The sequence below is a fragment of the Chelmon rostratus genome, chromosome 23 (assembly GCF_017976325.1).
Source record: "Chelmon rostratus isolate fCheRos1 chromosome 23, fCheRos1.pri, whole genome shotgun sequence".
Taxonomy (NCBI): Eukaryota; Metazoa; Chordata; class Actinopteri; order Chaetodontiformes; family Chaetodontidae; genus Chelmon; species Chelmon rostratus.
The window spans coordinates 16639642-16667269 of NC_055680.1; the positions used below are offsets into that span (position 1 = coordinate 16639642).

General features: G+C 45.5%; 1 protein-coding gene across 1 annotated transcript in view; it reads right to left on the reverse strand.

Moving 5' to 3' along the window:
• The window catches only part of exoc6b (exocyst complex component 6B), an 84698-nt gene that overhangs the window by 35884 nt on the left and 21186 nt on the right, over positions 1-27628 (reverse strand). The window contains exons 7-18 of the mRNA XM_041964513.1: positions 27195-27380; positions 24494-24562; positions 16748-16831; positions 16296-16342; positions 13071-13191; positions 12889-12960; positions 11465-11562; positions 10501-10606; positions 10284-10393; positions 3136-3247; positions 2362-2496; positions 1960-2148 (exon numbers count right to left, since the gene is read on the reverse strand). Coding sequence (XP_041820447.1) covers positions 1960-2148; positions 2362-2496; positions 3136-3247; positions 10284-10393; positions 10501-10606; positions 11465-11562; positions 12889-12960; positions 13071-13191; positions 16296-16342; positions 16748-16831; positions 24494-24562; positions 27195-27380 — 1329 coding nt within the window. The remainder of the gene's footprint in view (positions 1-1959; positions 2149-2361; positions 2497-3135; positions 3248-10283; positions 10394-10500; positions 10607-11464; positions 11563-12888; positions 12961-13070; positions 13192-16295; positions 16343-16747; positions 16832-24493; positions 24563-27194; positions 27381-27628) is intronic.

Genomic DNA, 27628 nt, shown 5'->3' on the forward strand with positions numbered 1-27628 from the left:
GAGTCCACATCACGCTCGGTCTAATCGCATCAGGGTCCGGGTCAGTTGCTGTTGGTTTAGGGCGTGTGTGTCGATACGCTGCAGGAACACACCGGCCTGACTGATTTTCTTAAAGGGGAACGCCACCAATTTTACACATCAAGGTCTGTTCACAGGTCTTGTACTTCGTATGCGACAGAAGGCGTGTAAAACTCAAGGCTACATTAGCCGCTACTAGCATAACGCACCCAAGTCTCCCACCAAACTGCCAGTGGCCGAGTTGCATTGTGGGACTTCACATTAGCATCTGAGATCGGTCAGAGCTAAGAATACTAGCTGCTACTACGAGCTACAGCTAACGTTTGTGCAGTCAACATATTGTGCAGTTTATTCAGCACAGACAGACCACAGCCTGCACAGTTGTGTGAACAACACAAGGCGGAAATTCACTTTCTGTCTTCCAGTTCTTTTAGGGGCATTTTGAAACAGGTCCAAAATGTAAAGAAATACGAGCAGCAGTACTAATACACCAGTAGCACTAGTTTCAGCAGTACTTCAAGTAGTTTTCCATCCAGTCTGCTCCCTTCAATAGTATCTAATTCATTTCTGTGTAACTCAACTCTTTTATATGACCACCTCTTACTTCAGAGGGTCATACCACCCAGCTTTTTAGATCCATAGCATCTGATCTACTTAGGAGGCCCCGCACTGTGTGTGTATGTGTGTGTGTGCATGTGTTAAAGTGTGTGTGTGTATGTGTGTGTGTGCGACGAGGTCATGTCCGGGGCTCGCGGGGGTGTAGGAAAAGCTTCTTAGAGGTGCTGGAAAACACTTAGCTCGACCACCTTGTGTGTGTGGCCTTGTGACCTGCTTCGACCAAATCTGTGAGCGCCATCATCTTAAAACTAACCCGTGTGTGTGTGTGTGTGTGTGTGTGTGTGTGTGTGTGTGTGTGTGTGTGCTGCAAGCTTCATAAGAACTGTCCATGTGTTTAAAACCATCTTACACTGGAGCGGGAACATGGATCATGTGTGTTTCTGTACATCAATCTTAAGGAAAGAAATACATGAACATAGTTCACTGCACAAAGATCCAAATACAGACTTTAGGATTCGGTGGTTTTGGGCTGAGGTTCGAGGTTGAGCATGTTGAATAGCTTGAATAAATGCCCTTGATTCTGGACCTTGGAGTTCCACTTGAGACATTAACCTCATCGTTGAAATGAACTGTAAACTGCACATTTACAGTGGGAAAAACATACATCTGGAACCTCAGGCTGCATTTTGCTGCTCAATGCAGGCGGAGAAAACTCTGATTTCTGCTGCCATCGGCTGTGACATACACTATAAATACTCTTATTTACTTAGCAGCCAACTGGCTTAAAGATATGATTATTTTTAACACGGCTGATTGTATCAAATGTAAATTCTACAGTTCTTAATCCTGAATATGACATAGAGGTCTAAAAATAAGGAGCTACTTTTCATTTCGATTGGTTATTATTACAGGAAATATTCAGCTGCTTAATATGCTGTCAGGTCATCATGAAGAAAAACCATAATCATTAATTGTCGGCACTCTGCGATACACGCGGTGCCGCTGACGGCGCGCTCGAACATCCTGACTGAGTGTGTAATGTCATTACAGCCGGGCTGTAGAGTCAATAGCCTGAGCCGCTGTATAATCTGGTGCTGCTGACCTGACCAGCTCACCCTTTAATGAGCTTAACGGGCCCCATGTTAACGATCTAACCCGTAACAAGCTGATACTCTAACGAGCTAAAGCAGATTGTCCTGCCCTGTGATGTCTCACGCCAGCATGCAGAGAGACTGGTGAGTGAGCTTATGTAACACACGCACACATTTCATTTCGTGCTGTACAAAGACAGTTTCTTCTTCTCAGCTCTAGTTATTGGCATGCTCTTAAGTGTGCCTTTGTGTGTTCGAGTGTGTGTGTGTGTGTGTGTGTGTGTGTACTAACAGGCAGGTTGGTGAACACGCTGAAGGTGCTCTTCAGAAAAGCGATCAGGTCAATCAGGTAGTCGCTGGCGTCCAGAGTCCCGCCTCCCTGCACTGCGGCCATCCAATCGTAGTCAGCCAGCTGCAGGAACTGGTCGATCTTGGCGTTCAGGCTGGTGTAGATCTCCGCCTCGGCCGCGTGACGGGCGTCCTGCGAGCAGGCAGAGATCAGACTGAGAGGCATGAGTTTTTTTTTATTTATTACTAATGCATCCCTGCCATACGCGTTGCTTTACTTTGGTTTTACTGCTGTTAATGTACGTGACAAAAGAGATGAAATAAAAGATATGAGTGTGTGTGCCTGTTTGGGTTGCATGACAGGCAGGAAAGAGACAGGAAATGAAAGCAAAGGAGAGAGGCGTACCTTAAAGGTGGAGGTCCCGTACAGCTTGGTGGCGTTTACTGTGTCGGGCGGGACATTTGTGATGTTTGATATAAACTCCTCCAGGAAGTGGCAGCTCTGCTCCAGGTGGGTGGTGTTTATGATCACCTGCACCAACTGGATGCAAACAGAGGACAAAACGCATGTTGAATTTAAACATTTCATTTTGAAAATCTGCAATTATATACAGACACGAAATGTCAAGAGGTTAATTTCTTTTCTGTAAAAATGTGTTAATTGATTCATTTGATTTTATGTATTTGAAAAGCCTGTATACACCTGTATGTGTATAAGCCTCCATTTCCTGTCTAGATGTTTGGCTCATTATTTTGAAATCCAGCACATTTTCTCACTATTAATTGAACTTGATTAACAAAGGATGCAGACAAGCTGAATTTCCCATAACACCCTCTCATATCGTCACTTCCTGCTCTTGTGCATAAATGATGTTTGGTCTCCAGGCCGATCGTGGAGCACAGAAACAAACAGCACATGGAAGTGGAAAAGAAAAATCAACACTCGCTATCACAGCTCACCGTTCCGCATCGTTATGACAACGGCGACGACGACAACAACAGGTTGAAAAGAGGAAATGGGTGTTTTTGTGAAAGCAAACGAGCTGGAAAGGTTGAGAATGATCACAAGTTGGGCAAACAACATTAGCTCGTTCCCTCAGAGAGAGATTATCACAAGCGTCGAGAGTCTTTTTACACACACGCGCACACACACACACACACACACACACACACCAAGTACCTCTGCCAGCCCGACATTCTTCTTCTTAATGGCGTACTGCAGACAGTGGCTGAGGGTTCTGGTCAACAGCAGATTTGTCGACTTGCGGATCATATCATCTACCTCCGTGGAACTGAGGACACACACAGAGACACACACAGAGACAGACACACACACACACACACACACACACAAAGAGAAGGGCAGAGAATCAGTGACTTTGCAGAAGCGAATTCTTCCATTTCTCACAGAGAGCTGCTGCGTCTGGAAGCCAGCACAAACAGTTTAAGTGAATTTCTCAGTCTGCAAATCTCTCCATTTGGAAAAAGTCTAAATGCCAGCCAATTCAAATGAGTGCATTACCATGTTATGAGCTGTCAGGCCTATTAGAAGCCTAATATTACCTTAAATCTCCTGATAAGTCTAAAGCTGGAAAATAATTAGTCTAAACCGCTAAAAAAAAACTAAATTTAAGACTCAACGGATCCAGAAAGTGTCCCTAAATCGACCTTTTTTTCACCTGTCCTGCATGTTTTAACCTTATTTACCCACACCCATCCTCAGCAGACTTCACCTCTGCACAGCCAACGAGACACAAAGAGAGCCAGCAGGCTGTTCGGTCTGAAATGAGCTCAAATTTGCTGTTAAAACAAATGTCTGATGGCGCTAATCAGACCCACTTACAAACGCTCGGGCGTACTATTGATTTTGTTATGTTTGAAATTCGGGTGATGTTTGGTGAAGAAACCCAGACCAAGTTTTGGAAGTCTATGAGGTTTTTCATGGCAGAGTGCGTCTCTCTGGCGAGGCGCCGCCCTCCTGTTAATAACTGCTTCCTGGAAGCTGCACAAAAGACGAACTGAGACACTGTTTGACTCCTGGGGAAGGAGAGGGACCAGTGTTAACTCACTTAATAAAACACACTGTCAGGAGACAGAAGAGGCTCGTGAAGTCAGAGGGGGACAAATGCAAAAAAAAAAAAGACATCTTACAGGATAACACACAAAAAGGTCTGAACAGGTCAAGCGTCGATAAGCGGCGGGAACAAAAGCGACTCACACTCTCCCGCCGCGGGATGATGAAGAAGAATCTGTGTGTTTCAGAGCATGTGTGTGTTTTTTAGTGTGTTCGGGAGTCCAGCGCCCTGTGGGTAACAAACACATTCCAACCAAATCAGTAAATTATCTGTGCCTGGAATTCAACCTAAACACACACACACACACACACACACACGTGTACACATATGTACACACACACACACACACACACACACACACACACACACACACACACACGCGTATACACCGTGTCGCCTGAGGGGGAATGAGAGCTGGAATTGCAAACTCACTCTCTTTCCAAAAAAGCGGAGGAATCCTAAAAACGTTCCGACAATTTGGAGCGGGGGGGGGGGGGCATTCCTGCAGCGGCAGAAGTGCCGAGTGGACAGAAATGGTGCGTGTGTGTGTGTGTGTGTATGAGTGAGTGTGTGTTTGGAGAGTGGCAAAAAGTCAATGTATGCTAGTGAACTCTGCACACACACACACACACACATATATACAAATATAGACCCGCCGCAGGACTTGGGTTGAATTTCATCATATTTATGCTGCCATCAGTCACATTAAACGCACGGTGGTCGACGCTGTCAAAAGGAAGCCAAACGCCTTCAGTGCGGGCATGTTTACAGCACGGCGAGGAATGGATGGAGACGTGCGGAGGCATTTTCCTAAAAATACAGGAAGGGCAACAACAATGACAACAACAACAAAAAAAGACGAGTCAGCAGTGAAAACAGCGAGAGGTTAGAGTGCACGTAGCCAGGAAGCCACAGGTATGCACGTACTGCACCGCCAAACACACTCTGGACACTGTTAAAGAACACACACACACACACACAGAATGTCCTTATGTGAGTGTGGAGCAGCGAGTGACTGTGCTGAGTAGCTGTGCCCACATATAATAGAAATCAACTGTGGTCATCGACGTGCCAGCCAAGTACACTCTGCTCTGTGTGTGTGTTGATTTTTGGAAGATGGACAGCTTGTGTGCACGAGCGTACGTGTGTCTGCTCGGTGTTCGCGTGTGTGCAAATAGAGTTCCACTCATATTTTTCTCGCGCCCTCAAATGGCTCCTTAGCACGACTCTCTACGTCATTCGTCACCGGAGCGGCAGCCCTGACACTAAACGCCGCTGCGGTCCGACTCCTCAGCTGCTCGACCGATGCGACCGAGTCATGACAGGAGGGAGAGAGAGTGACTTCAGTGTCGCAGCACCACATGACGGGGGTTGTGTATGCACAGCTTGATGAGAGCTGGAACCACTTTAAGCTTCATTAAAAAACCAACACCAAGAGAGAGATGTCTTTATCTTTATGTAAACCTGTCGTCGTGCATTGAAGCTACGGTAGCTCTCACGATTTGCTGCGATTTCAAAATAAAAGTTTTCCCAGTGGAAGGTTTTACAGTGACCGTCTGTGTTTAAACTACATGGACAAAAAGCTCCGAGCAAAGCAGCAGGACTGAAAACAGCGAGTCTCTGGAGATATTTTGCTCGATTGCTGATGGAGATAAGTGGCCTCCTGGTTGAGATATGATAGAATCGGTTTAAAAATTAAGGTTATATTTGCTTTCGACAGATTCTGGCTGCTTTTTGAGCAGAGACGCTGACTAAAAACATGCTATTCAGCTAGCTATCAAAACAGGTTGGCTGCCCAGCATAAGAACACACATTTAACTCAAATTAACACGATTACAGGATCCATTCTTGTCTTATAGAGCAGGATTGTGTGTGGCGCAGCTAATGTAGCATCATCATGGTCTAAAGCTCAACTCAGCACAAAAGCTCTGTGAATTTTGTTCCTTAGACCGAATCCTCCAACAAGCATTTCTTTTAAATGATCTGAATTCGGTGAGATCTGAACAGCACAACTACTGATGCCATCCCACTGCCTGACAAGCTAACCGTGTCAAAGTCATCAGGCCTCGCTAACTTAACTCACAGCAAGATCCGTACTGACAGACCTTACGAAATGTAAAGGTATTTCTGAAATTACAGTACTCAGTTCAAACCATGATTGGTTTAACACTGTGCCAACTGCAAAACAAAGCATGACACCAGTGATTCATGTGAACTGGAAACGACATCAAACCAGCTTTAAAAGCACTTTGGCACAACGTCCTGGATCTCCGCTGGTGTTTGTGATCGAACGGGCCGCTCAGGTTCGACACATGCAACTCGATTGTGAATTGTTTGATTGTCTTGGCACGCGTGGAAATCGTGGCCAAGAAGCGTTTTCACTGCCTCTGTTTTCCCTCCAGGCCTTACCTCGACGAGGCCGGCCGAGCACGCATGCTCTTTCTCAGCGACACCCTGCTTCATATTCGCAGTTCGACACGTTCCCGCCCGCGGTCTTTTGACGCTGGGCCGAACTCTGGGGTCGAGCGTGTGGCTCACGGGCATCTGTGGCAGCTCCAGAGAAAGCCGTTTTCTCGTGTTTTCACCCACCAGAATTTCCCCTCGCCCAGTCCTTCTACCTCTAGGCTGCAGGTTGACGTCTTCGCCGCAGGTTTTCACGCCAACACCACCTCATCTCCTGTCTCTCCTGAAACATCGCAGAGCCCAGCAGCCTTCATCGCTGCAGCTTCGGCCAAACCAGCGCAAGTCTTTGTCAAATTTAAAGCGATGTCTTTGCTTTTCGAGCCATGGTCGCCAAAATAACGGCCAACTAAGCCTGCAATACTATGTCTTATAAGACGACTCATCAGGAAAAACAAGTGCTTTCAATAGTACTTTGTATCCTTCAGAGGAGCACAAAGCCCTCAGTTTTGAGAGTCTCCTGTACTTTTTGTGATACTACAAGACACTGAGGCATGGATTCACTTAAGATCGATGCAGGAAAAGGATGCACTTCATTACTGATGAGGCTAAATAAGGAGACCATCTTGTTCAGCAAGAAATGTGCAATGAGTTGAAAACACTTCCAGAAATATTGCCAAAAAAAAAAGGTCTTTTTGTACCCAATATCAGTCACGCATGTGTAAATAATGAATCTCATAATCTCTTGGGATGCAACAGTCAACTGAAACACGCAGATGTTACAAGAAGAAACTCTGTGAGTCGTCGGCCTACTTATTTTGGAACATGTGAATCCCATCCCTTTGCACATGCAAGCTAATCTGTATATGAAACCATGCGTATTAACATTGACATTATGAAAGAAAAACTCTGAAAACTGAAAACAGCTGAAATGTGTGTGTGCGCATTGATTCCAATCAGAAAGACAAAGAGCAAAACAATCAGAAAGGAATAGTTTCCTTTTCCTCATCAGACTTTTTGGAGCGAACGCTCCTGGGAGCAGAGGGAGGATATGACTCTTTGAGGACGTTTTTCAGCCAATCGATTGAGTAGATGTTGAGATATTTTACTAAACTTTGGTGATACCCAATACAAGGCTCATCCTCTGGGAACCATGAATTTCTGAGCCAATCCATCAAGTAGATTGACATATTTCACATCGTAAGTGACAACTTTGACCTGAAGGCGCTCCTACAGGAAAAGTCTGGGAAACACCAAATCAATTAGGACTCATTATCTTGGAACCATGAATATTTTTAATGAAGTTCATGGCAATCCATTGAGTAGTTGTTGAGATATTTCAGTCCGGACCAAAGTGGTGAACCAACCCTAGAGCCGCGAACAGACACACATATGCAGAAAAACAAAAACACACACACACACACGGATGTAAAAGGAAAGCACATTACGTCCACTTGAAGTAGAAATACACACACGCATACATACACTCTACTCTCTTTCCGCCAAATTGTGAACAGAGGTTAAGGTCAAAGGTCAGAAGGATCAATGGCCACAATCCTGCTCCATCATCCCGTCTGCTTCCGGACTTGTGCATCTGTGCGTGTTTGAAGTGGGCAGGAAGGCGTGCCGCCGTGGTAACCGAATAGCAGGGCGTGCGAGAGCGTAGAAATCAAGCCAGGTCAAATAGTGGAGTCATTACTCTGATTGAGACGAGCGATTAGTGCTGCCTGGTCAGCAAGAGAGGGAACTGCACAAAAACAACACGCGTCTGGACGTTTCTGTTAGTTCAGACGGACGATTTCTGAGATGTTTAAACGATCGAACGGATCAGACGGAAGCACAAAGCTACCTGATTTTACAACTTATTTCCACTAAGGTAACATGTGCATGTCTGAACAGCTTGATTTCTGCAGCCTGGCACGCATTTATTTACCAATATTTAATGTAAAAAGAAGGGGGTTGCACGTCTTTAAAAGCCGGCCTCTTGGACTTGGCTGCAGGGTTCATCTGTTACTGAGACCAGCTTTCCCAGTTTGAAATGCAGCTTTGATTAAACTGGTTGAAAGGACAGTTTCACCACCTGGGTGAGCACTTTGCATCCCAGCATGCATGAATACAGAGACGAATACACACAGAGTCATGCCAGTTCCTCCTCTTTGATTAGGCGACTTCTCTTCCAATCACTCCTCCTTCCTCCGTCTCTCTTTCTTCCGCCGGTCACGGATCAATGGTACCTCCCCGGTTCCCAGCCCCCGCCGAGAATCAACACACTTACGCGCTCGCACACGCCAGCACACGCAAACAGACGCACGAGCGTATGCACAGATAGACGCACAAGCCCCTGCAGAAATACAATCGAACATGCCGACTGGAAAACGTTTCGCTGTAAAATATGCATGAAAGTGTGTGTGTGTGCTACTTCGGCGTCTTTGGATCTTGTGCTTTCACAGTGCAGTTCAAGCTTCCTGTGTGAGCCCATGTCTCCATGTATGTTGATCAGTGTGTGTGTGTGTGTGTGTGTGTGTGTGTGTGTGTGTGTGTGTGTGCCTGGCTGAATCCCAGCCCTGTGGAATCCTTCTGGACAGCGGAAGTCGTTTCCTGATTGCTCGTCTCCTCAGCAGAAAAGAAGCTGCATTGTTTTAGTTAATTCTTCCATCAACCGTAACCAATACACACACACACACACACACACAAACCAAACACACAAACACACATATACTCAGAAGGTTGCTGCAGTCTACAGAACAGAAGCTTGGCCTGATTTTGTGTGTGTGTGTGTGTGTGTGTGTGTGTGCGTGTTTGCGTGTACATGTGCATGTGGCCAAAATCTATTAAGACAAGAATTCCCGCTCAGAAATGAAAGAATCGGCCGAAGAAAGTTTGCTTTATGTGAGTGCTGGTTAGTGTGTGTGTTTGTGTGTGTGTGTGTGTGTGGCGGTGAGAACTTCAGATTGTTCTGAGTTCCAACAATAATTGAATCACGAGGGAAGAATTAATCAACTACATATTAAGCATCAGCGGCGTCCCCTCTCACAACAGGAAATGACGCCTCGTCAGCGAGCACAAACCAATCGCTGTGCAGTATTTTTCGGGCTTTTCAATGCGCAGATGCTGTCGTCGGATCTGCTACAAGAGCCAGAGCCAGCGACCCATCTGGAGTCACAGCATCCACAAAGTGCAGCGTTTGCAGACAGTGTAACCGCTGACATCACCGTTAAAGGGATTTTCATGACTCATCTTGTCATCGGCCATCATCTACGTTCCTTTCTGACTGAAAAGAAACTTTCTGCGCATGTTGTGATACAACCCCCATTCCAAAAGACCTGAGACGCTGAGCGCGACGTGAATAAAAACAGGATTCAGTCATTTAGGATCAAACTGTGTTCACTGACAACAGCTTCCTGAAGTGCTCCTGAGTCCAGGTATTAATCTCATTTATCAAATCACGTGTTGACAAAGTGTTGAACCTCGCTCCATCCTCGCTGTGAACCACTGAGCCTTTCACTCACCTGTTACCAATCAGCCTGTTTACCTGTGGAATGATCCAAACAGGTGTTTTTGGAGCGTTCCACATCTTTCCCAGTCTTTAGTTGCTCCTGTCCCAACTTGTTTGAAACACGTTGCTGCATCAGATTCAGCAGATAATTACAAAAATCAACGAAGCTGATGAGCTCAAACATTAAATACATTGTCTTTGTGCTGTTTTCAGTTGAGTTTATGTTAAAAAGGATCAGCAGGTGATCACATTTTGTTTTATTTATGTTTTACAGAGTCCCAACTTGTTTGGAATCAGGGTTGTAACGCTGATTTTTCAGTGACAGAGACTGAACGAAAGGCAAAGGTGTGAGTGTACCTGAGGTGCAGGTCTTCAGAGTATTTCAGACAAGCATAGATGAACTCTTTAAGCTGGCAGTAGACTTTTGGCACAAACTCAGAGAAGGGAAGCTTCTTGGGGAAGGGAAGCTAGAGGAAATAAGAAAAAAAAAAAGCATCAAGTGAGATTTTATTCAAATATTCTTCACATTTTGCACCTGAGCGACCTCACACGAGTCCAGGCTTAATTTCTCTACCTTTTCCAGTTCAGGGTCTTGCAGGGGAAACTGGGAAGTGTAGTGTCTGTACTCCTGCTCTGTTGAGACTGGGATGGGACTGTAGTTATCCTGGTCCAACACCTGCCTGGAGAGGAGAAGGAAGAAAGTTCACAGGTAAATAATTCAGAAGAGGTCGACAGGACCACACACACACACACACACACACACACACACACACACACACACACACACACACACATACACAATCATCCCATTGGGGGTCATTCTAATGCTTGAGGTTTTCTTACCACCCTCCCCTCTTTCACCACCCCCACTTCTTGTTGGCGCTCCAGAGTTCGGACGTTCCAACGTTCCATGGAGAGGCCGTGAACCGGAGAGCGCTCCCTCTCCAACAATACAACACAACATTCCTGTGGCTTCCCCAGTGAGTGTTTGTGTATATATGTGTTTGTGTGTGTGTGTGTGTGTGTGTGTGTGTGTGAAAGAGAGAGAGACATACAGAGAGAGAGAGAGAGAGAGCGTGTGTGTGTGTGTGTGTGTGTGTGTGTGTTTGTTTGTCCATTCTCACTCCAAGTCCCACTGGTGTCATTGGACAAAAGCAATGGTGAAACAATGGCATGTAAGCCCACACACACAGACACACACACACACACACACACTCACACTCACACACACACACACACACACATCGATGAACACAATCTTGTAAGGGTAATACCCGTTCTGAAGGGTAGAGAATGTTCCGGACGTTTGCTTTAAAACACTTCCTCCCTCTGGCTGGTCGTAAAACTTCAAAACCAGCACGAGGAAGTTTCCCACAAACCAACACGGGTGTGCGGGTGTGTGTGTGGCGGTCCCATAACTCAGTGTGGCCTTGTGACCTCATGACTAGAGAGGGGAAGGTCAGTGCAGCACGCACTCCGTAACAACATTAAAGACGACGTTAGCGCCTCGGCGCGCTAACGTCCCCCATCGGCAGTACCTGAAGGTGACGTTCCATCTCTTGAGCAGGATTTCTCCGTACTGCTCCCTCATCTCCAGCAGCATGTCAAACAGCTGTGACACTGGGAAACCATAACCCTGCAGGAGAGGAGAACCAGAGCCGCCAATCAGAGTCCAGCTGAGACGAACAAGGATCTTCAGAAACTTAATATACATTTTAAAAAACACTCAGTACTTAAACATTTCCTCATAATTTTATTATAGTACCTTGCAGGACAACAGTCTGACTTATAGGAGAAGCTAAATACATAAAATATTTATTCATGACTCTGCAAAATATGCTGGTGGAAATACAAACTGTTCCATCTCTACTTTTAAGTTTTTAATTTGCTTTTTAACCACTGATTTCTTGTCGTATTCTTCAATCTTACTGTGTCCACTTTTGTCACATTTAAATGAAAAAAGCACGTTTAGCACGTAAGTGTGTAAAATGCGCTTCAGTGCAGATTTTAAAAGCCACATTTTAGTCTTTTTTAGCGACATTAGCCTGCGATGTAAAAACAGACAATTATGTAAAATCATTCGGCCGATCAGGGTTTACAAAGGGTCGAGGGATGATCATTGAAATTAGTTTTTCTTTTGTTGAAAATAAAATACAACCATTTTAACAAATGCATCATTTTTGTTTGAGCCACTGTTTAGTACACGTTGTTGAAACACGATTGGCCAAGCCGACTACGCGCTAGCATTATGGCTTTATGACCCATTTTTACAATTATGGTCAGGCTGCGACCTCTAGTGGCCGTAGTAATTATAACGGGAGCAGGGGGGAGGTCAGGTGACATAGAAAGATGCCCCGTGTGAAACCAAAAAGTCAACGATGAACCAACTGTATTTAGGTCAGAGAGAGAAGAGAAGAGAAGAGAAGAGAAGAGAAGAGAAGAGAAGAGAAGAGAAGAGAAGAGGGTTAATTCAGCCATTCAGTGGCACCTCATCACTTCACGTGAAGGACTTTCGGGCATCGCACCATCCATCCATCACTTCCCCTTCATGGTTCCCTCTCACTCATCCACAAATGTCTCTCCCGTCCGGTTTTTACCCACATCCCCTCTATCTGCCCCTCATCCCTCCATCCATCACACTCAATCCATTCAGGTTAGTTCATACGTACAGCGGAGGATAAATATACAGAGAGCAGGACTGACATCAGATGATAAACGTCTATTTCTAAAAAGGCCGATTTAAGAAAGAAGGTCTTTCTTTGGAGATTGGCGGGCGTCCACTTTGAAACTACAAAACATGCTTTGAACAAGTTTCATGGGCCCCCGGGGTCAAATAGCTTGGCATGTGCCAAGATACCTGAACACAAGAAGGAAAAGTACAAGAAGACCAAAATAGAAGGAAAAAAAAGGGATGGCGAGCCTTTCCTTTCTTCACAGAGAGCGATTAATCACACACACATACCTGCAGCGTATCAGCAAAGAGGACAATGAGGTTCTTCAGGTCCAGCACCAGGTCAGGGTTGTCACAGTACGACTGAGGAGACAGAGGAGTGTGTCAGAGGGCTGCAGCTGCTATTAAATCACACATTATGTGTGTGATTGTGCTCTCGTGTGTTTGTTTGTATTTGGGTTGTGTGTCCTTACAGAATGCGTCCTCAGGGCGGCGACGATTTTGGACAGCGCCAACTCCCAAAGCTCCTCCACGTACGCTCTGTTGACCAAACCCTGCGTGGTGTGCAGGACGTGATCCTCCACCACAAAGAAGCTGGACGAGGGGGGGGGGGCGGGAAAGACAGAGGGTGAGAAGAAAGACAAGAAAGACAGAATAATTCATGAAACATCAGAAGAAAGAGGCTTAAAGGATCTGTGCAAAACCCCAAATGTAGAGAGGTTTACAAGACATTAAGTGAGGGCCTCTTTCTCTGCACTGGCCTAGAAAGAATAAGTGAGTTTTCATGCATTGATAAAAACAAGATGTGATTAAGTGCAATGGAATTAGACTGAGTGAGTAAATAACAAGGAAATCAAGTTTCTACTGAAGAGCCAGCAGCTGATAGCAGCATCAGATCTGTGTGGACCAACTCGTTGCGCCCTATTCTCCTGCAATACTTTAATGGCATAACTGGAGAATTAGCAGCAAAAAAACTTTCATCTAAATGTGCTCAACCGCTCATAATGGCAAAACAGTAGAGGACGGATTCTTATTTTCCACTGCAGATTTCAGAGTTCACTTCATTTGGATGGAAACGTGCCATATAACCCGTCTGAAACAGCATCTATAGGCAGAACATGCTAATTAATGATCTTTAGAGGTGCTGTTGGGTGGATTTTTTTACTTTTGGACGGTGTGGCTAGCGGTGTCCTTGTTTCCAGTCTTTATGCTATAAGGCTAACTGTCTCCTCAATGTAACGGCATATTAAATGGACAGATATGGGAGCAGTATCCATCTTTCAGGTTCAGATCACATGAGGCCAAAGGTTTCAGTATGACGATGATATTTGTGTGGAAATGTCATCAGAAAACATGACTCAGCACTTATGAACAGCTTTTTCAAAGTTGGCATTATCGCTACAAAAGCAGAAGTTTAATTCTGTGACAACGTGCTCCATTCGCACCCTCCTGTCTGTATTCTGACATCTTTTCCAGAAAAGCCGCCACGATTGCTCAGTGTGAAAATCACTTAAAAGCACCAACGACAGCCGAGCAAGTGGTGCGTTCATCCAATCGAGCGTAAAAAGCGGTTGGTGTCCCAGCAACGCTCCGCACTCGTCAATCATGGAACTGCTTTCACGAAATGCCGCCTGTGTGAAATGGATCAAACTGCTGCAAAGTGACTTTGGTTTATGTCCACTGACAACATGTCTCACTCAGAGCAGTGCCCCGTGAGCCTCGCCAGACCACAATGAGCCCCGCTGCGGTCGACTCCGCGGCCCGACGGTGCACGGTTGGCCTGCTCTTCCTCGTTACTGAAGAGTGTAAATATGCACGGAGCGAATTTTCAACTTTTAGTTTTTTTAAATATCATGATTAAAAGAAATCAACTTTGAGGGGACCGCTCTTTGTAAAACCTTCAACGATACTAGCAGATGGGTCTAAAATCATTAAAATGGAGAGGTCTTGGTTGAGTTTCTTGAGAAATTGGTGGACTACAGCATGTTGAAGGCAGGAGGGAAATCAGAAAAAAGAGAGAAATCTATAATGGATAAAACAGCAGGACCAACACTGTTAGCAATCAAAATATCCAAAGGACTCTCAGGAATTAAAAGGCCAAAACTATTAAAATTAGCCCCAGCTTGTATGAATCTGTGTGAATGTATGAACTTCCCTTGGTTACTTATTGGTTTTAAAAACTTATGCTTGCTTTTCATGTATTTTATCTTTTCATGTAAGAGCAACACCGTGTGTTTTAATGCTAATCTTCTTAGTTTGTTATAATTCAAACATGATATATATTTAGTTGTTCTATTCTATGTACACGGGGTGATTATGCACGACATTAACAACTGTCACCCAGCTGCTATGTGTAAATAAAGGTTGAATTTAAAAAAAAAGGGCAAGTTTACCAACAGGCTGTTGAATCGTCACAGAGAATAAGAGGAGGATGAAATTACTGAGAGTCTCAGACTGTTGCAGACTGATTGGACGAATGGATGGATGGATGGATGGATGGATGGATGGGAAGTGAGGGGAAGAACAGATGAAGGGACGACTGAAGGGTCGAGAAACGGATGAGAGACACAGGATGGCACCTTCCAAAACTTCAGATGGGAATAACAGACCTGAGGGTGTGTGCACCAGTGTGTGTGTGTGTGTGTGTGTGTGTGTGTGTGTGTGTGTGTGTGTGTGTGTGTGTGTGTGTGTGTGTGTGTGTGTGTGTGTCAGTGTCCAGCCTTGGCGGTGTTTATGGAAGTGTCTGCTCCAGTCAGACAGACAGAAGGAATAACAGCAATGAGCCGACCACCATCACACACACTCTATCAATCGTCACCACCGTGTGTGTGTGTGTGTGTGTGTGTGTTCAATGGAGAGAATTGGATGGAGTGATGGATGAGAGGAAAAGTAGGAGGAGGGGGGAGGGGGAGTGTGTGGGCAGACAGGGATGAAAAAGGATGGGAAAAAGTCGGCCGGTGGGAAGGAGAGATGAAAAGACGTCAAATGGTCAGAAGTCACTCAAATGAAATGAAACGAGGTGCCGCTACACACTGAATGCTTGCTTTCACTCAGAGTTTCTCTTTCTCACCGTCTCTCACTCCGTCATCCGCCAAGGTACACAGACGACTTACAACGGGTGGACGGATGGATAGATGAGTACAGTACATGGACAGACAGATAGAGAGCTGGTTGGATAGATGGAGAGGAGGGTAAAGGATTTGGATGTAAGGACGAATGTCTGGAGAGAAAGTTTCGGGTAGGCAAACAGGAAGTGTCATGTTGCCGTGGAGACAGTTAGCTGTGGGCTACATGATGACTCTCGGGCAGCTCCTGGCGATTTTATTAATTATCCAATCAGATTTGTGGACATTTATTCGCATTGGTCATAACAGAGATGATGATATTCTCAGAAAGCATACGTAACCACAGCTTGTGCCTCACAGTTAAAGTGTTTTGTCATGACGTATCTTGTGTTAGCATGGAGACTTACACATATACAGTATGTGTAAGGAGTATATACAGCAGAAGAAAACAAGTGCACACGCCCAGCATTTATATGAATACTGGTATTTCAGTTACAGTTTCGGTTACAATGGCTTCCAAAACATGTTTTCATTCTATCATGTTGGGCTTTAAATGAGACAAATCCAACTTTCAATTCAGTTTAAATGACAAAAAAGAGGTAAATGGAGCCAGAGACACATGGACGGACTTACCCGACAATCTGATTGAAGTACTGCCTGTATCCCTCCAGAGTCTCATGCTAGAAATGTGAAAGAGAGAAAAAGCAAATACAGAGGGAGGGAGGGAGGGAGGGAGGGAGGGAGAGAAGGATAAAGAGACAAACAGCAAAGGAGAAGTCCAGAAAGATAAAAACAATCAGCACCAAATCCTCCTCGACTTACCTGAAACAATTAATGTACATAAACAACATGATGCTGGTGTTATCTCCCAGATAATAAACTCATTTAAAGTCAAAATTTTCATTAGCTTTGACACATTTATCGCATAAAATCTTCCATTTGTTCAATCGATTAAGGAGTGTGTGTGTGAGTGAGTGGGAGAGGGGTGTGGGTGTGTGTGTGTGTGTGTGTGTGCAGGGGAAGGGCGGGCGTAGTTAGCAGTGGGTGCGTATAGAAACACACAGAGTGACAGTGCAGGGTCATACCATGTTAGAGTGGGGCTGCAGCACAAGGCGAGCCTGTTTCCTCCTCTGCTTTCTGTAGTAGTTCTCAAACACATCACGCAAACCCTAAAACACAAGTTACAGGTAAGAACGGGTGGATGATGGATGGATGGATGGATGGATGGATGGATGGATGGATGGATGGATGGATGGATGGATGGATGGATGGATGGGATACAACGTGTTTGAGTCTTTGTGGAAGTCTTGTATTTCCTGTAATGATGCGTTCATGGTAACAGCTTGCAAGTCTTCCTTATTTACAGACAATGGCAAGATACTGCTATTGGCCTGATAAACTTCCTGACAAACTCATCATCAGTTGTTTATAATAACTGTTTTATACTATTTTAACACACATATCATCTTATTTTCGCCCTCTTTCCTACGTTTCAGATACTAAATAAATCAAAAACTCCTCGAATGTTTTGCAAAATTTAGGATTTCACACCACCCGGTTAGACATTTTATGACCTTGCTGGGCTTTAAAATACTTGCAAATACCCTTTAACAAAAAAGCAGCAGCCAGGTCGGTTTAAATCTGTGTCAGAACGTTGTTCCTGTCGAGTCTTACGTCCCATTTTTAGCCGTCAGGATTACCCACAGCAGGCTCAAAACTGGAAAACTTCTCGCGGTGAGGCTGCACTTCGTCGCTGACAGTAGCGAGGTGCGCTGCCAAATGTTTAAAGGTTGTTCGAGGCCGTTATTTATTGTAGGGGAGGATGAATTTAATGAGGTATAAAACCAAAGGCTAGAACCACTGAATGATGGGAAAGTTGAGATAAGGTCATGAGAGAGACAGAGTGTGTGTAAGCGAGTAAGAGTCAGATAGAGAATGTGTCTTTGATGACCAGCACTGGTTGTGGTTCAGTTTTGGTTGGCGTCACTGGTCAGACATCAAAACTAAAACCCACACACACAGAAACACAGAATCAGCTTTCTAAACTTGACCTCGTATCTTTTCCTTCCATTACACAGAAGCTCTCTCTCTTATCTCTCCCTCTGCGGTCTATCTAGGGCCCAGACCAGGACCCAGAGTTCACGGTGAGCTCAGAGATAAGAGCCGAGGACCGGGCAGATAACATGACGTGCCCCTTTTACCTACAGACCAGACCACTACCAGCACACAAATATCTGCCGTGCTGCCCGCTGGGCTCTGGTGGTGACACCGCATGTGTCTGCTCGCAGTGACGAATACCTGCTATCGCTGCGATAGGACGCGCTAAGATATGGGAATAAAAACACGTCTTGCGTTTTCCAGGTTTGTGCCATTTAAGCAAGGTACAAAAGCCAGAAGTCCGACACATCAGCCATTTGTTACCCCCGTCAAGGAGTATGTGTGTTCAAGTTGTTTGTGTTTTCAGAATAAGGAAAACTACTGCAAACTACTACAAAGTTAGGGGACTCACAAGAGATAAACGTAAAGAAAACTAGTCAAAAATCAAAGCAGGAGATGCAAAAGTATCCTGATTTTTAATCCTTCATGCAGGTCACGCTTCTAAAACACTGGATCCTACATTTCCCATGATGCAAATGCTGTGGTGCGCCCCTTTAAAGGATAACTTTCGTTTTTTTTTTACAACCTGGACCTTATTTGTAGCATTAAATACGACCATTTACTCACCCAGACAACTTTGGTGGCATTTGGAGTCGTTTTGAAGAAATTAGCCCCAGAGGAGCGGCGCGTATATCCGTATAATGCGAGTACTCGGGGCATCCATGCGCAGCCTCTATATAACGCATAATCTGCTGAAACTCGTTCATATTCCAATATTTTGTTATGATATGCTGGTGCTATTCCCCTCTGAGCCGGCGGTCAGCTAGTTTAGCTGTAGTTTGGCACAGCTGTGGTTCGTTATTGCGTATTCGTAGCCGACCGCCGCAGAGTCAGCCGTGTTGTGGCTGGCTGCTCGCAGCGCGCGGCGTTCGGTAATGACATCATCCACGTCAGAGGTAGTTGCCTAGAGACGCCGGATGTTGATAACATGCCACCACGGGCTCAGAGGGGAATAGCACCAGCATATCAGAACAAAATATTGGAATATGAACGAGTTTCGCTGCAGATTATGCGTTATATAGAGGCTGCGCATGGATGCCCCGAGTACTCGCATTATACGGATATACGCGCCGCTCCTCTGGGGCTAATTTCTTCAAAATGACTCCAAATGCCACCAAAGTTGTCTGGGTGAGTAAATGGTCATTTAATGCTACAAATAAGGTCCAGGCTGTAAAAAACAAAAGTTATCCTGTAATAAGATGCTATATCATTTCTATCTTTTACTGTATGTAACTGTGCATCCATCCAGAGGTTCTGGGTGTCATGTGGTCTGTTCACTGCCTGTCTGCTGTTACAGCTTTCGATACAAATACAGTGAACAAATAGAAAGATCTGGAGGGGAGTTTCTAACCGAAGCATGTTTTTTTTTATTAATTCTTTAATCTGACCCTCAGCTGAACAATGTCCATTGAAACAACTTGACAGAGTTACAAACAAAACAATAAAGTGGACGGCAGAGGCATGAACCTCACTGGTCGAGATCTGGACAGGGTTTTGGAACTACGCTTAGTTTGATGTCGTGAGGCGACAAAACTGCTCTTTAATTCTTTAATTCCCAGTTTGACCCTCAGCTGAACAATGTGTTTTCAACAAACCAGCGGCCTCAAATGACCGTGAACTCTTCATCATACAGTGCTCGCTCTCCCCGAGAGAGAGTGCAGAGGTGAAGCACAGGGCTGAGACTGTGTGTGTGTATGTGGCACCACATAAACAGTGGAGGCAAAGAGGTAACGAGGTATACAGAAAGGGCATTGCAGACCAAGCAGAGAAACAAAGTAAAAGAAACATGGAGCCCAAAGAGAATCAATGAAAGGAAAAAACAACAGAGGGGTGAAAAGACACGAAGAATCAAAGAGAAAGAAAGAAAGAAAGAAAGAAAGAAAGAAAGAAAGAAAGAACACTTTGTCCTCAGGTTTGTCGAGCACGTTGTTCTCAGTAACCGTCAGCTAACGAGCTAATTGGCTCGGCTGCTAACGGGACGAGAAGTTCACGCTGTTTATTCGTTGTGTCTCATGATCGTCTGTCATCAGTTCCACTTTCATTTCCTTTTATTCTTGGACAGAGAAGGTTAAATAAAAGTGGACGTTGTGCACATGGACAATAACTACAACAGCTTCCTTCATTTTGGACTCTTTTCTGTTCCATGAAAGGTCGGCTATGACGGCTTACTATGTGCCAAGGACGCAAATCTGATCCCAAAAAAAAACAACGTATGGACTCATACAGGAGCAATGCCTCTCAATCACCACTTATGACCAACTAGACGTGTGTGGCGGCATAATTATCTGCAGAGTTTGCAGTTTGGTACGTATCTCGGCTACAACCATTGGGCAGTAGATGTGTAGCCAATAACAGCGCACAGGTGAGGTCAGGCCTTTATAAAAAAAAAAAGATGGCGACCAGATGCAAGACCCGAAGCAACACATATCCAAGAGGAGGCTACAGAAATGGCGTAAACTGGAACGAAAAATGCAAACATAGCGCCAAACGGGCAAAGCCAACAGTTAGCATCGTTAGCATGCTAAAGTATTTACAGTAGTAGCTCGCGGTGCAGTTACAAGCAGGGCAGTAGCTGATAACTGCGCCATCGTCCACCTTTAAATGGTGAAGAATTCCAGCTGCCCTGCAGCTCGGCGCTCCCAGTCCGAGGGCTGGCTCCTGCCTCCCTCTCCCTGCCTCCCCTCTGCTCTGAGTCCTGGACCTCAGGCTCGTGTTTACATTGATCGCAGCCCCCGTCCACATTACGTGCGCGGGTGCAACAAAGGGGGATTGTTCGGGCCCGACGCCGCTCGACGACGGCTGGAAAACCATGTGCTTTAAACGTGGAGGGGAGGAGGAGAGGCGGAGACGGAGGGAGAGAATGGATGGAGGAGAATGCGGTGGTCTTGATTGCAAACGGGATTCTACATCCAGGTTTACTAGAAAAATAAATGGGACTGTTATATTCGTGTGCCTGTGTGAGTCTTTCTCATTTAACAATCGAAGTGTGTGTGTGTGCGCGTGCGTGTGTGTGTGTGTGTTGATGATTTTCCAGTTGAGCCCCCCGCCCAGTACATCAAACTGTGCTGGACACTCTGGTTTTCTTTTCTAATGGCAGATCCACGTCTCAGCCCAGCGGCCTGTCACTCAAACTGCTGCGACACCACTGTAATGGATAAAACAGTTTCTGTGTGTGTGTGTGTGAGTGTGTGTGTGTGTGTGAGAGAAAGAGAGAGGAGCGAGCGAGCGAGGCGGCTGACCTCCGAGGTGAGGAGGTCAGACCTTTCAACACCTTCCCGAGACAGAACACACTCCTTTCCCTTCTCCTGCGTCTCTCATCCTTCATTCTCTCCTTTCCATCGACCTTCCTCCTCTCTCGTTTTCTTCCTCCCCCCTCCCCTCTCCCTCCCCTGTAGTTACCCCTCTCTCTAATCTCTCTCCCTCTGTGTTGTGCTTTCACCCTCGTCTTCCTGTTTTTGCCCCTTTAACCTCCCCCTGACCTCCCTCCTTTCTTCCCCCTCCTCTTCACTCCTTATCGCTCTGCAGCCGATTCACTTTCTCCTCCCTCCTTCCTGTAAACGCCGCCACTGCACCTCCGCCGACCTTTACCCTCCCTCCTCTCTCCTCTCGTCTTATCACTACCACTTCTTCGCCATTTAAGTTCTCCATCTGGTCATTTTCTGCTCTCTTCTTTTCCTCCTTCACTTTCTCTTCATTTCACCCCACTCCTTCCTTTTCTCCTTCACACTGTCCTCTTCATCTTCCGATCATTTCATCAAGTGTGCCTCCTTTTCATCTTTCATCTTGCGGCCGGCATTCACTTCAGTGACTCTAGGTTTCCTCTGGTTGCTTCACAATAAAGCCACCCCATCTTTCTGCAGGTAGAATGCTTTTAATGTGAAGGAGTGGCGACAGGAAATGCTCTGTTTGCATTAGCTCTGATATGACTACAGGAGAGAGAACAGCAAAATGAGGCCGATATTAATGAGACAAAAATTAAAACCGGATTTCATGCCTTGTTTCCTGTGAATGCCTCATGCATAGGCAGGCAGGAATGGCGTACTCCGCCACTAATGCTAAAATCTACTACATAGAGAGAAAGAGATGTAGAGATGAATGGATTTTGGGACAGCAAAGCTCCCAAAGTGGGGTTGGGACACCTACAAGGGTTCAGGATGATTGTCCAGGTAGGAGATTAGAAGGAAATAACCAGCTACATGAATGCGTGTTTATTTTTCAGACTTTTCTCAAACATTGACTTGTCTTTGAGTGGGAGTGGGTGAGAAAACTAATGTTAAACAGCCAAACCAAAGGCTGCCTGAAAAGCATTGTTGTGTTATTTCTGCTCTCCTCTTCCCTCCCTCACCACCCTGAAATGTTCCCTGTTCTCACCCTGAACTTTCCTGACCTCTCTCCTCTATCTTTAAACCTCGCCCTCCCAATCTCCTTTATCCTTCGCTCCTTCCATCATCTCGCCCCCTTTACCCTTTCTCTAACCTCACTCTCCCTTTCTGCTCCCCCTTCATCGCTCTTGTTGCCCGTTCATTTTCTCCTTCCTGTCAAAGTTCATGCACTTCCTGTGCCCCTGCCAGAGAGCCCCCCACACACACACACACACACACACACACACACACACACACACACACACACACACACTGAACAGAAACAGCCGACCCTCTGGCCGTGCTGGCCCGGTCACAGCTCCTACAGGCCTGCAGGCGTACACACACACACAAACATACACACACATCCCAAATGTGCAACTAAGTCAGTCATGGCCCAGTCAACACCTACAGCCGTGTCGCTTTCACTTTAACTGAGATGAGACACACAAACACACACACACACACAAACACACTCACACTCACACTCACACTCACACTCACACTCACACTCACACTCACACTCACACACACACACACACACACACACACACACACACACACACACACAGCAGTGGTTGGAGTGAAGCCAGGCTGGAGCTGGAGGCCTCATCTTACAGCATCTGTACATAAAGCCTGTGGTAGTCTGGGCGTCGTGACCACATACTGTTTACCACGAGATCCCCGTCAGCAGTCACAGGTTTAAACCAAGGTGGCCTCTCCTTTGATACGTCTGCTTGCATTAGGTCATTGTGGCAACAGGACTGCTTTAAGGCAATATTACAGTCACAGGATTGGTGCATGTAGAAAGTTTGATGGCAGCTGTGACCCCCACTCACTCTGAGTCTTATCCCGACCCATGGACAAGGCATGGACGCTGCAGTTCACACTGATGTAAAGTCTCCACATCCAACTCAATGTGTTACACTGCTGCACATGTCCTGGATCATAATCTCTGTCATTTAAGGACATTCTTTACACCAAATTTTTGCACATTCTTTAGTCAATATTTTGCATATTGAACCTGTTTCAGTTTAAACATTGTCCAGCTCTTCACATATAGTATTCACATATATTTAATTTTCCTTTGCTCTGACCATGTTTAGTGTTATAACAAGCATAAATACCAAGGCAAAATCCTTGTATGAGGAAAAAATACCACTGAACCTGATTCTGATTATATAACAATAAATAAATAAATGTCAGCTGTACAACTCAGTAGCTGGAAACTTTAGCTAGCGACCTTTTACAGAAAATGTATAAATATATATCAATATCACAATATAAAGACGTAAGAAAAACAGAAGACTTTAATTCCCACGTCACGAGTAAAACTGAATTATTAGCATCCACCAACACTCGCCTTCTTATTCTACATCATCTTATATTTGGTTTTTAGTTCAAGTTGTCATGACAATCAGACGTTTTGAATTTGGACTCATGTCTGCTTGATTAAACACGGTTTACACCACAGAACAGTGTCACTTCAGTCAGCGATGTGCGCGTGGCGGGAGCGGAGACATTACAGGTGGTTTATAGCAGGATTGGTTCATGGTTAGAGCGTCATCATTAGGGATGCACGATAACTGTTTTTTAAAACCGATACCGATAACCCACACATACACCTAACATCATGACATCATACCACAAACAAAACCAAAAACAGCAGCGCACATTGAGAGGCGGTTGCTACGCAACGGACGTGTTTACTTTCAGAGCCGCTGCGCAGTGAGAGATGCGACAGACGAGAGTAGGCTCATTTTAAATCAATAAATGTGTTTTAATCACTATTTTATGTCACATTATTGAATGCTTTAGTAGTAAGCCGTGGTCTAAGCGGGATAACGTATAGTGAGCAGGTTGCTACGGAGAAATAAACCCCACCGCTTCGCGTCGGGCTTCTATGTCATTCTGAAGAAAGATACATTATCTAGCGCCATCATGTCCATGATTAAATCTTGAATAACCTTAGCCTGTGGGTCATCTTTGGCAAATTTCTTGGATTTTTCGAAAGCCTCGCCGACGTGTGTCAGTCACGGTGGCTTCTTTGCGGCTGCCTTGCTAACGTTAGCGTCTTTAGCAGGCCGGCCGTCCTCATATGCTTTCCAAACTCCACCAAAGCGGTGGTTATGTTTCAGGTGGCTGACCAGGTTTGAAGTATAAGCCGATAACTATCGTGCACCCCTAATCATCATCAAAGCAGGACATCTACGCTTGCTCACATGTGCTGAAGTGCTTGTGGAAGGAGTCAGGGACGACCAAGTGAACACAACACAACACCAAGTGAAAGATGGACGTTACGCATTAACTCACCAGCACAGTGTAGATATGCAGACAGCGGTAAACCGGAGAGAAATCCACCAAGTCGTGAGCTCCCGGGACCTACAGAGAGAAACATTCAGCTCCTGTAAGATCAGACTGGATGAACAAAACACCAGACGACTACTTCACTGTTCAACGTTCTTTTCTTATATACGGTCTTTTTCTTTATTTGTTTTCACAGAGCAAACAGTAGACAGAGACAAGAAGACGTCAATCAACCTGTGCTCGATGCTTTTTGTGGCAGAACTAATGAAGAATACAGAACGGTTCGTCCGAAAGAGAGACCTGTTTTCTTTCATCTTCGTTTTAGGCTGAAATAAACTGACTTTTCTTTACTTCTGAGCATTTAGCACTTCATTTATGCTATCACTGAGCAGTGGCGTCATTTCTCAGGTCAGGTTTTCTGCACAAAGGTGAACAAAAGAGACGGAGAGAGAGGGAGCAAAGCGTCCCGCAGCACTTCATTATTCTGTCTGAAAGTCTTCTGACAGTGTCACCAGCCGTTCATACCTCTTTTCTTTCCATCCATCCCTCCGTCTAACCATCCCACATTCCATTCCTTCCTCCTTACCCACATCCTCTGTCTTCCGGGGAACAACACAGTGGCGATTTACCCATTTTAACACACACACACACACACACACACACAGTCACACACTAAAACCATGTGCCCTCTTGCCCTCTGGAAAGTTTGCTTTCTGTAAAAATCATCGGAGGCGCAGCACAATGCCAGCTTTGATGTGACCGCACACACACAGAGTCCTGAAACAATACGAACAAACAAAGAGTCGTAGCAGCTCAGAGGTGGGGGGGGAGGAGGGACAGAGAGAAAAGACAGATACAAGCAGGTACACGGAGTTTAAAGTTTACAGAATGGAAATGAAAAAAAGGAGAAAGGGTGTCGGATGAGTCGACGAGGAAGAAACCAGAAAGAGAAAGACAAACAGGCGGAGGTGAAATGACAGATGATGGGAAAGAGTGGAAAGAAATGTGTGAAAGTGAACAGTAGCAAAGGTAAGAAAACGGAAGAACAAAGGCAGCAAAGGAAAAGAGGATACGGAGACACAGGGGGACGACTGTAAATGAAGGGAAGGGGAGGAAAGGGAAAGACATGGCAGGGGCAGGGATGGCGTGAGGAGACGACGGCCGCGGCGATGCCAACCATCGGCGCCAACGCGGTCGTAACCCTGGCGGCCGCGGGGTCAGGCCTTTGTTCGAGCCAAGGTCTTCCCGTGAAGAGGGTTGAGTCAAGTTTACAGGACGTAAATAAGCCAAGGGGACGACAGGGACCTTAAAACAGAATGGCAGCACAGGGGTGACAAGTTCAGCTCTATTCTCTTCAGCCTCATTGTGCTTGGCTTTCCTTCAGCGTGAACAACAAGGGCTGCGAAAAGGACTTCTGATCCCGCGAGGGATGACTTGAAGAGTTCAATGCCGAAATGTTTTGTGTCCATTTTGCATCAAAGGCAGAAATTCTACGAGTTCATCTTCTGAACAGCCTGTAAACATGCTACCGATGAACTTCAACGACCTACTCTTCATCAAACAGGTGAGATTGCGGCCACATTTCTTAAATCTTTGTGGCTTAAAATGAAGCTGTGTCACGACCTCAGCTTTCACTGAAATCGCTTCCGACAATTAGAAAAATTAGATTCAAATAAACCTCTTTAAAGCCAACCTGTGGCTTTAAAGAGGTTTATTTGGAATGGAGAGTGCCCTGGAGCAAGACGATGAACCTAAACTACCAACCAAGTTAGTGGTAGAGATGTCACAGTGAGGAAGTTTCTCACAAGAAAAGATATTCGTCAGTGACGCTCAACACCGACAGGACGCTTACTCTGACCCCAGGTAGAGCTTTCACTGCGGGCCACACGTTGGCAGCCTCACTCTTGTGGTTGAAGTTTAACGTGTAGATTAAAAGTGTTGCTTTTTGCCAATTTAAAGGTTCAGTGTGTAGGATTTAGTGGCATCTAGTGGTGAGGTTGCAGATTGCAACTCACTGAATACTACCTTCCTCACGCTATGTTACAGTGGCTGCGAAAAACAAGGAGGGCCCTCAGCAGAGTCAGTGCTGGGTTTGGTAAAACTAGCTAACTAACTAACTAGGAAGCAAAAACAATACATGAAGACACAACTATCATTATTAATTTACATTTATGCCAAAAGATCCCCTGAATCCGACACACTGGACCTTTAAGAGACAATGGAAATCATGTTTCCAACACAACCTGTCAAACAACTGCATAAACAAAACCGAGGCATCACAGTCCCTTCAAAGTGAGCTGCTGTGTAGTCAGATCCACCACAAATTCACCAAACCGCACCTGAGACAACAGGCCGACCCCAATGACATGTGACCACTGGGCATAAGGAATGCACCAATTAGAGTGGAAGAGACTCGTATGGAAAGGGAAGGAAAGACGAGAAGGTGCGATCAAAGGGCAAAAAAGGACACAGGAGGATTATCAGGCTTTAAAGCAGAGTCATCCATCCCGCCGTCTTGAGGGGAAACCAATCGAAAGTTTGATCAGGACCACGAGATAATCAGAGATCGTATCTCCAACGACCAATCAGAGATGATATATTTGGATGATACTGATGTTGGAGGCTGAAGTAGGTGGATTCAGACGATCAGAAGGTCACATGAACCTTCAATACTTTCATTTGTTCGTGTGTGTGTGTGTTTTCTCACTTCATCATCCTCCTCTTCATCCTCCACATCCAGGATGCCGGAGTCCTGTTCCGACACCGGACTGCCGCCCTGTCCGCCGCTGTCCGTACCCGCCCCCACCGCCGGCGCCTCCTTCCTGCTTCGTCGGCCAATCAGAGCCCTGGGCTGCGTGGAGACGGAGCTGTCCAATGAGCGCTGCAGCTGGGCCTGAAGCGCAGAAACAAAGGTCAGACTCAAACACTGGCAGCGGGTCCCTTCTCTCCCCTAACCTGCTTTGTTTGCTTCTACTCCCGTTTTTTTTCCTACATTTCCCAGAACGCCTTTCAAACCTGTTGCATTTAACTTTTTGGCGCAACTTCAGAGCAGTGAAGTCTCTTTGATTTTGAGGGTCTGACACCAAAACCAGATGTTTACTGATCACAATGACACACCTTCTGCCTTTATAGGAGAGCTAG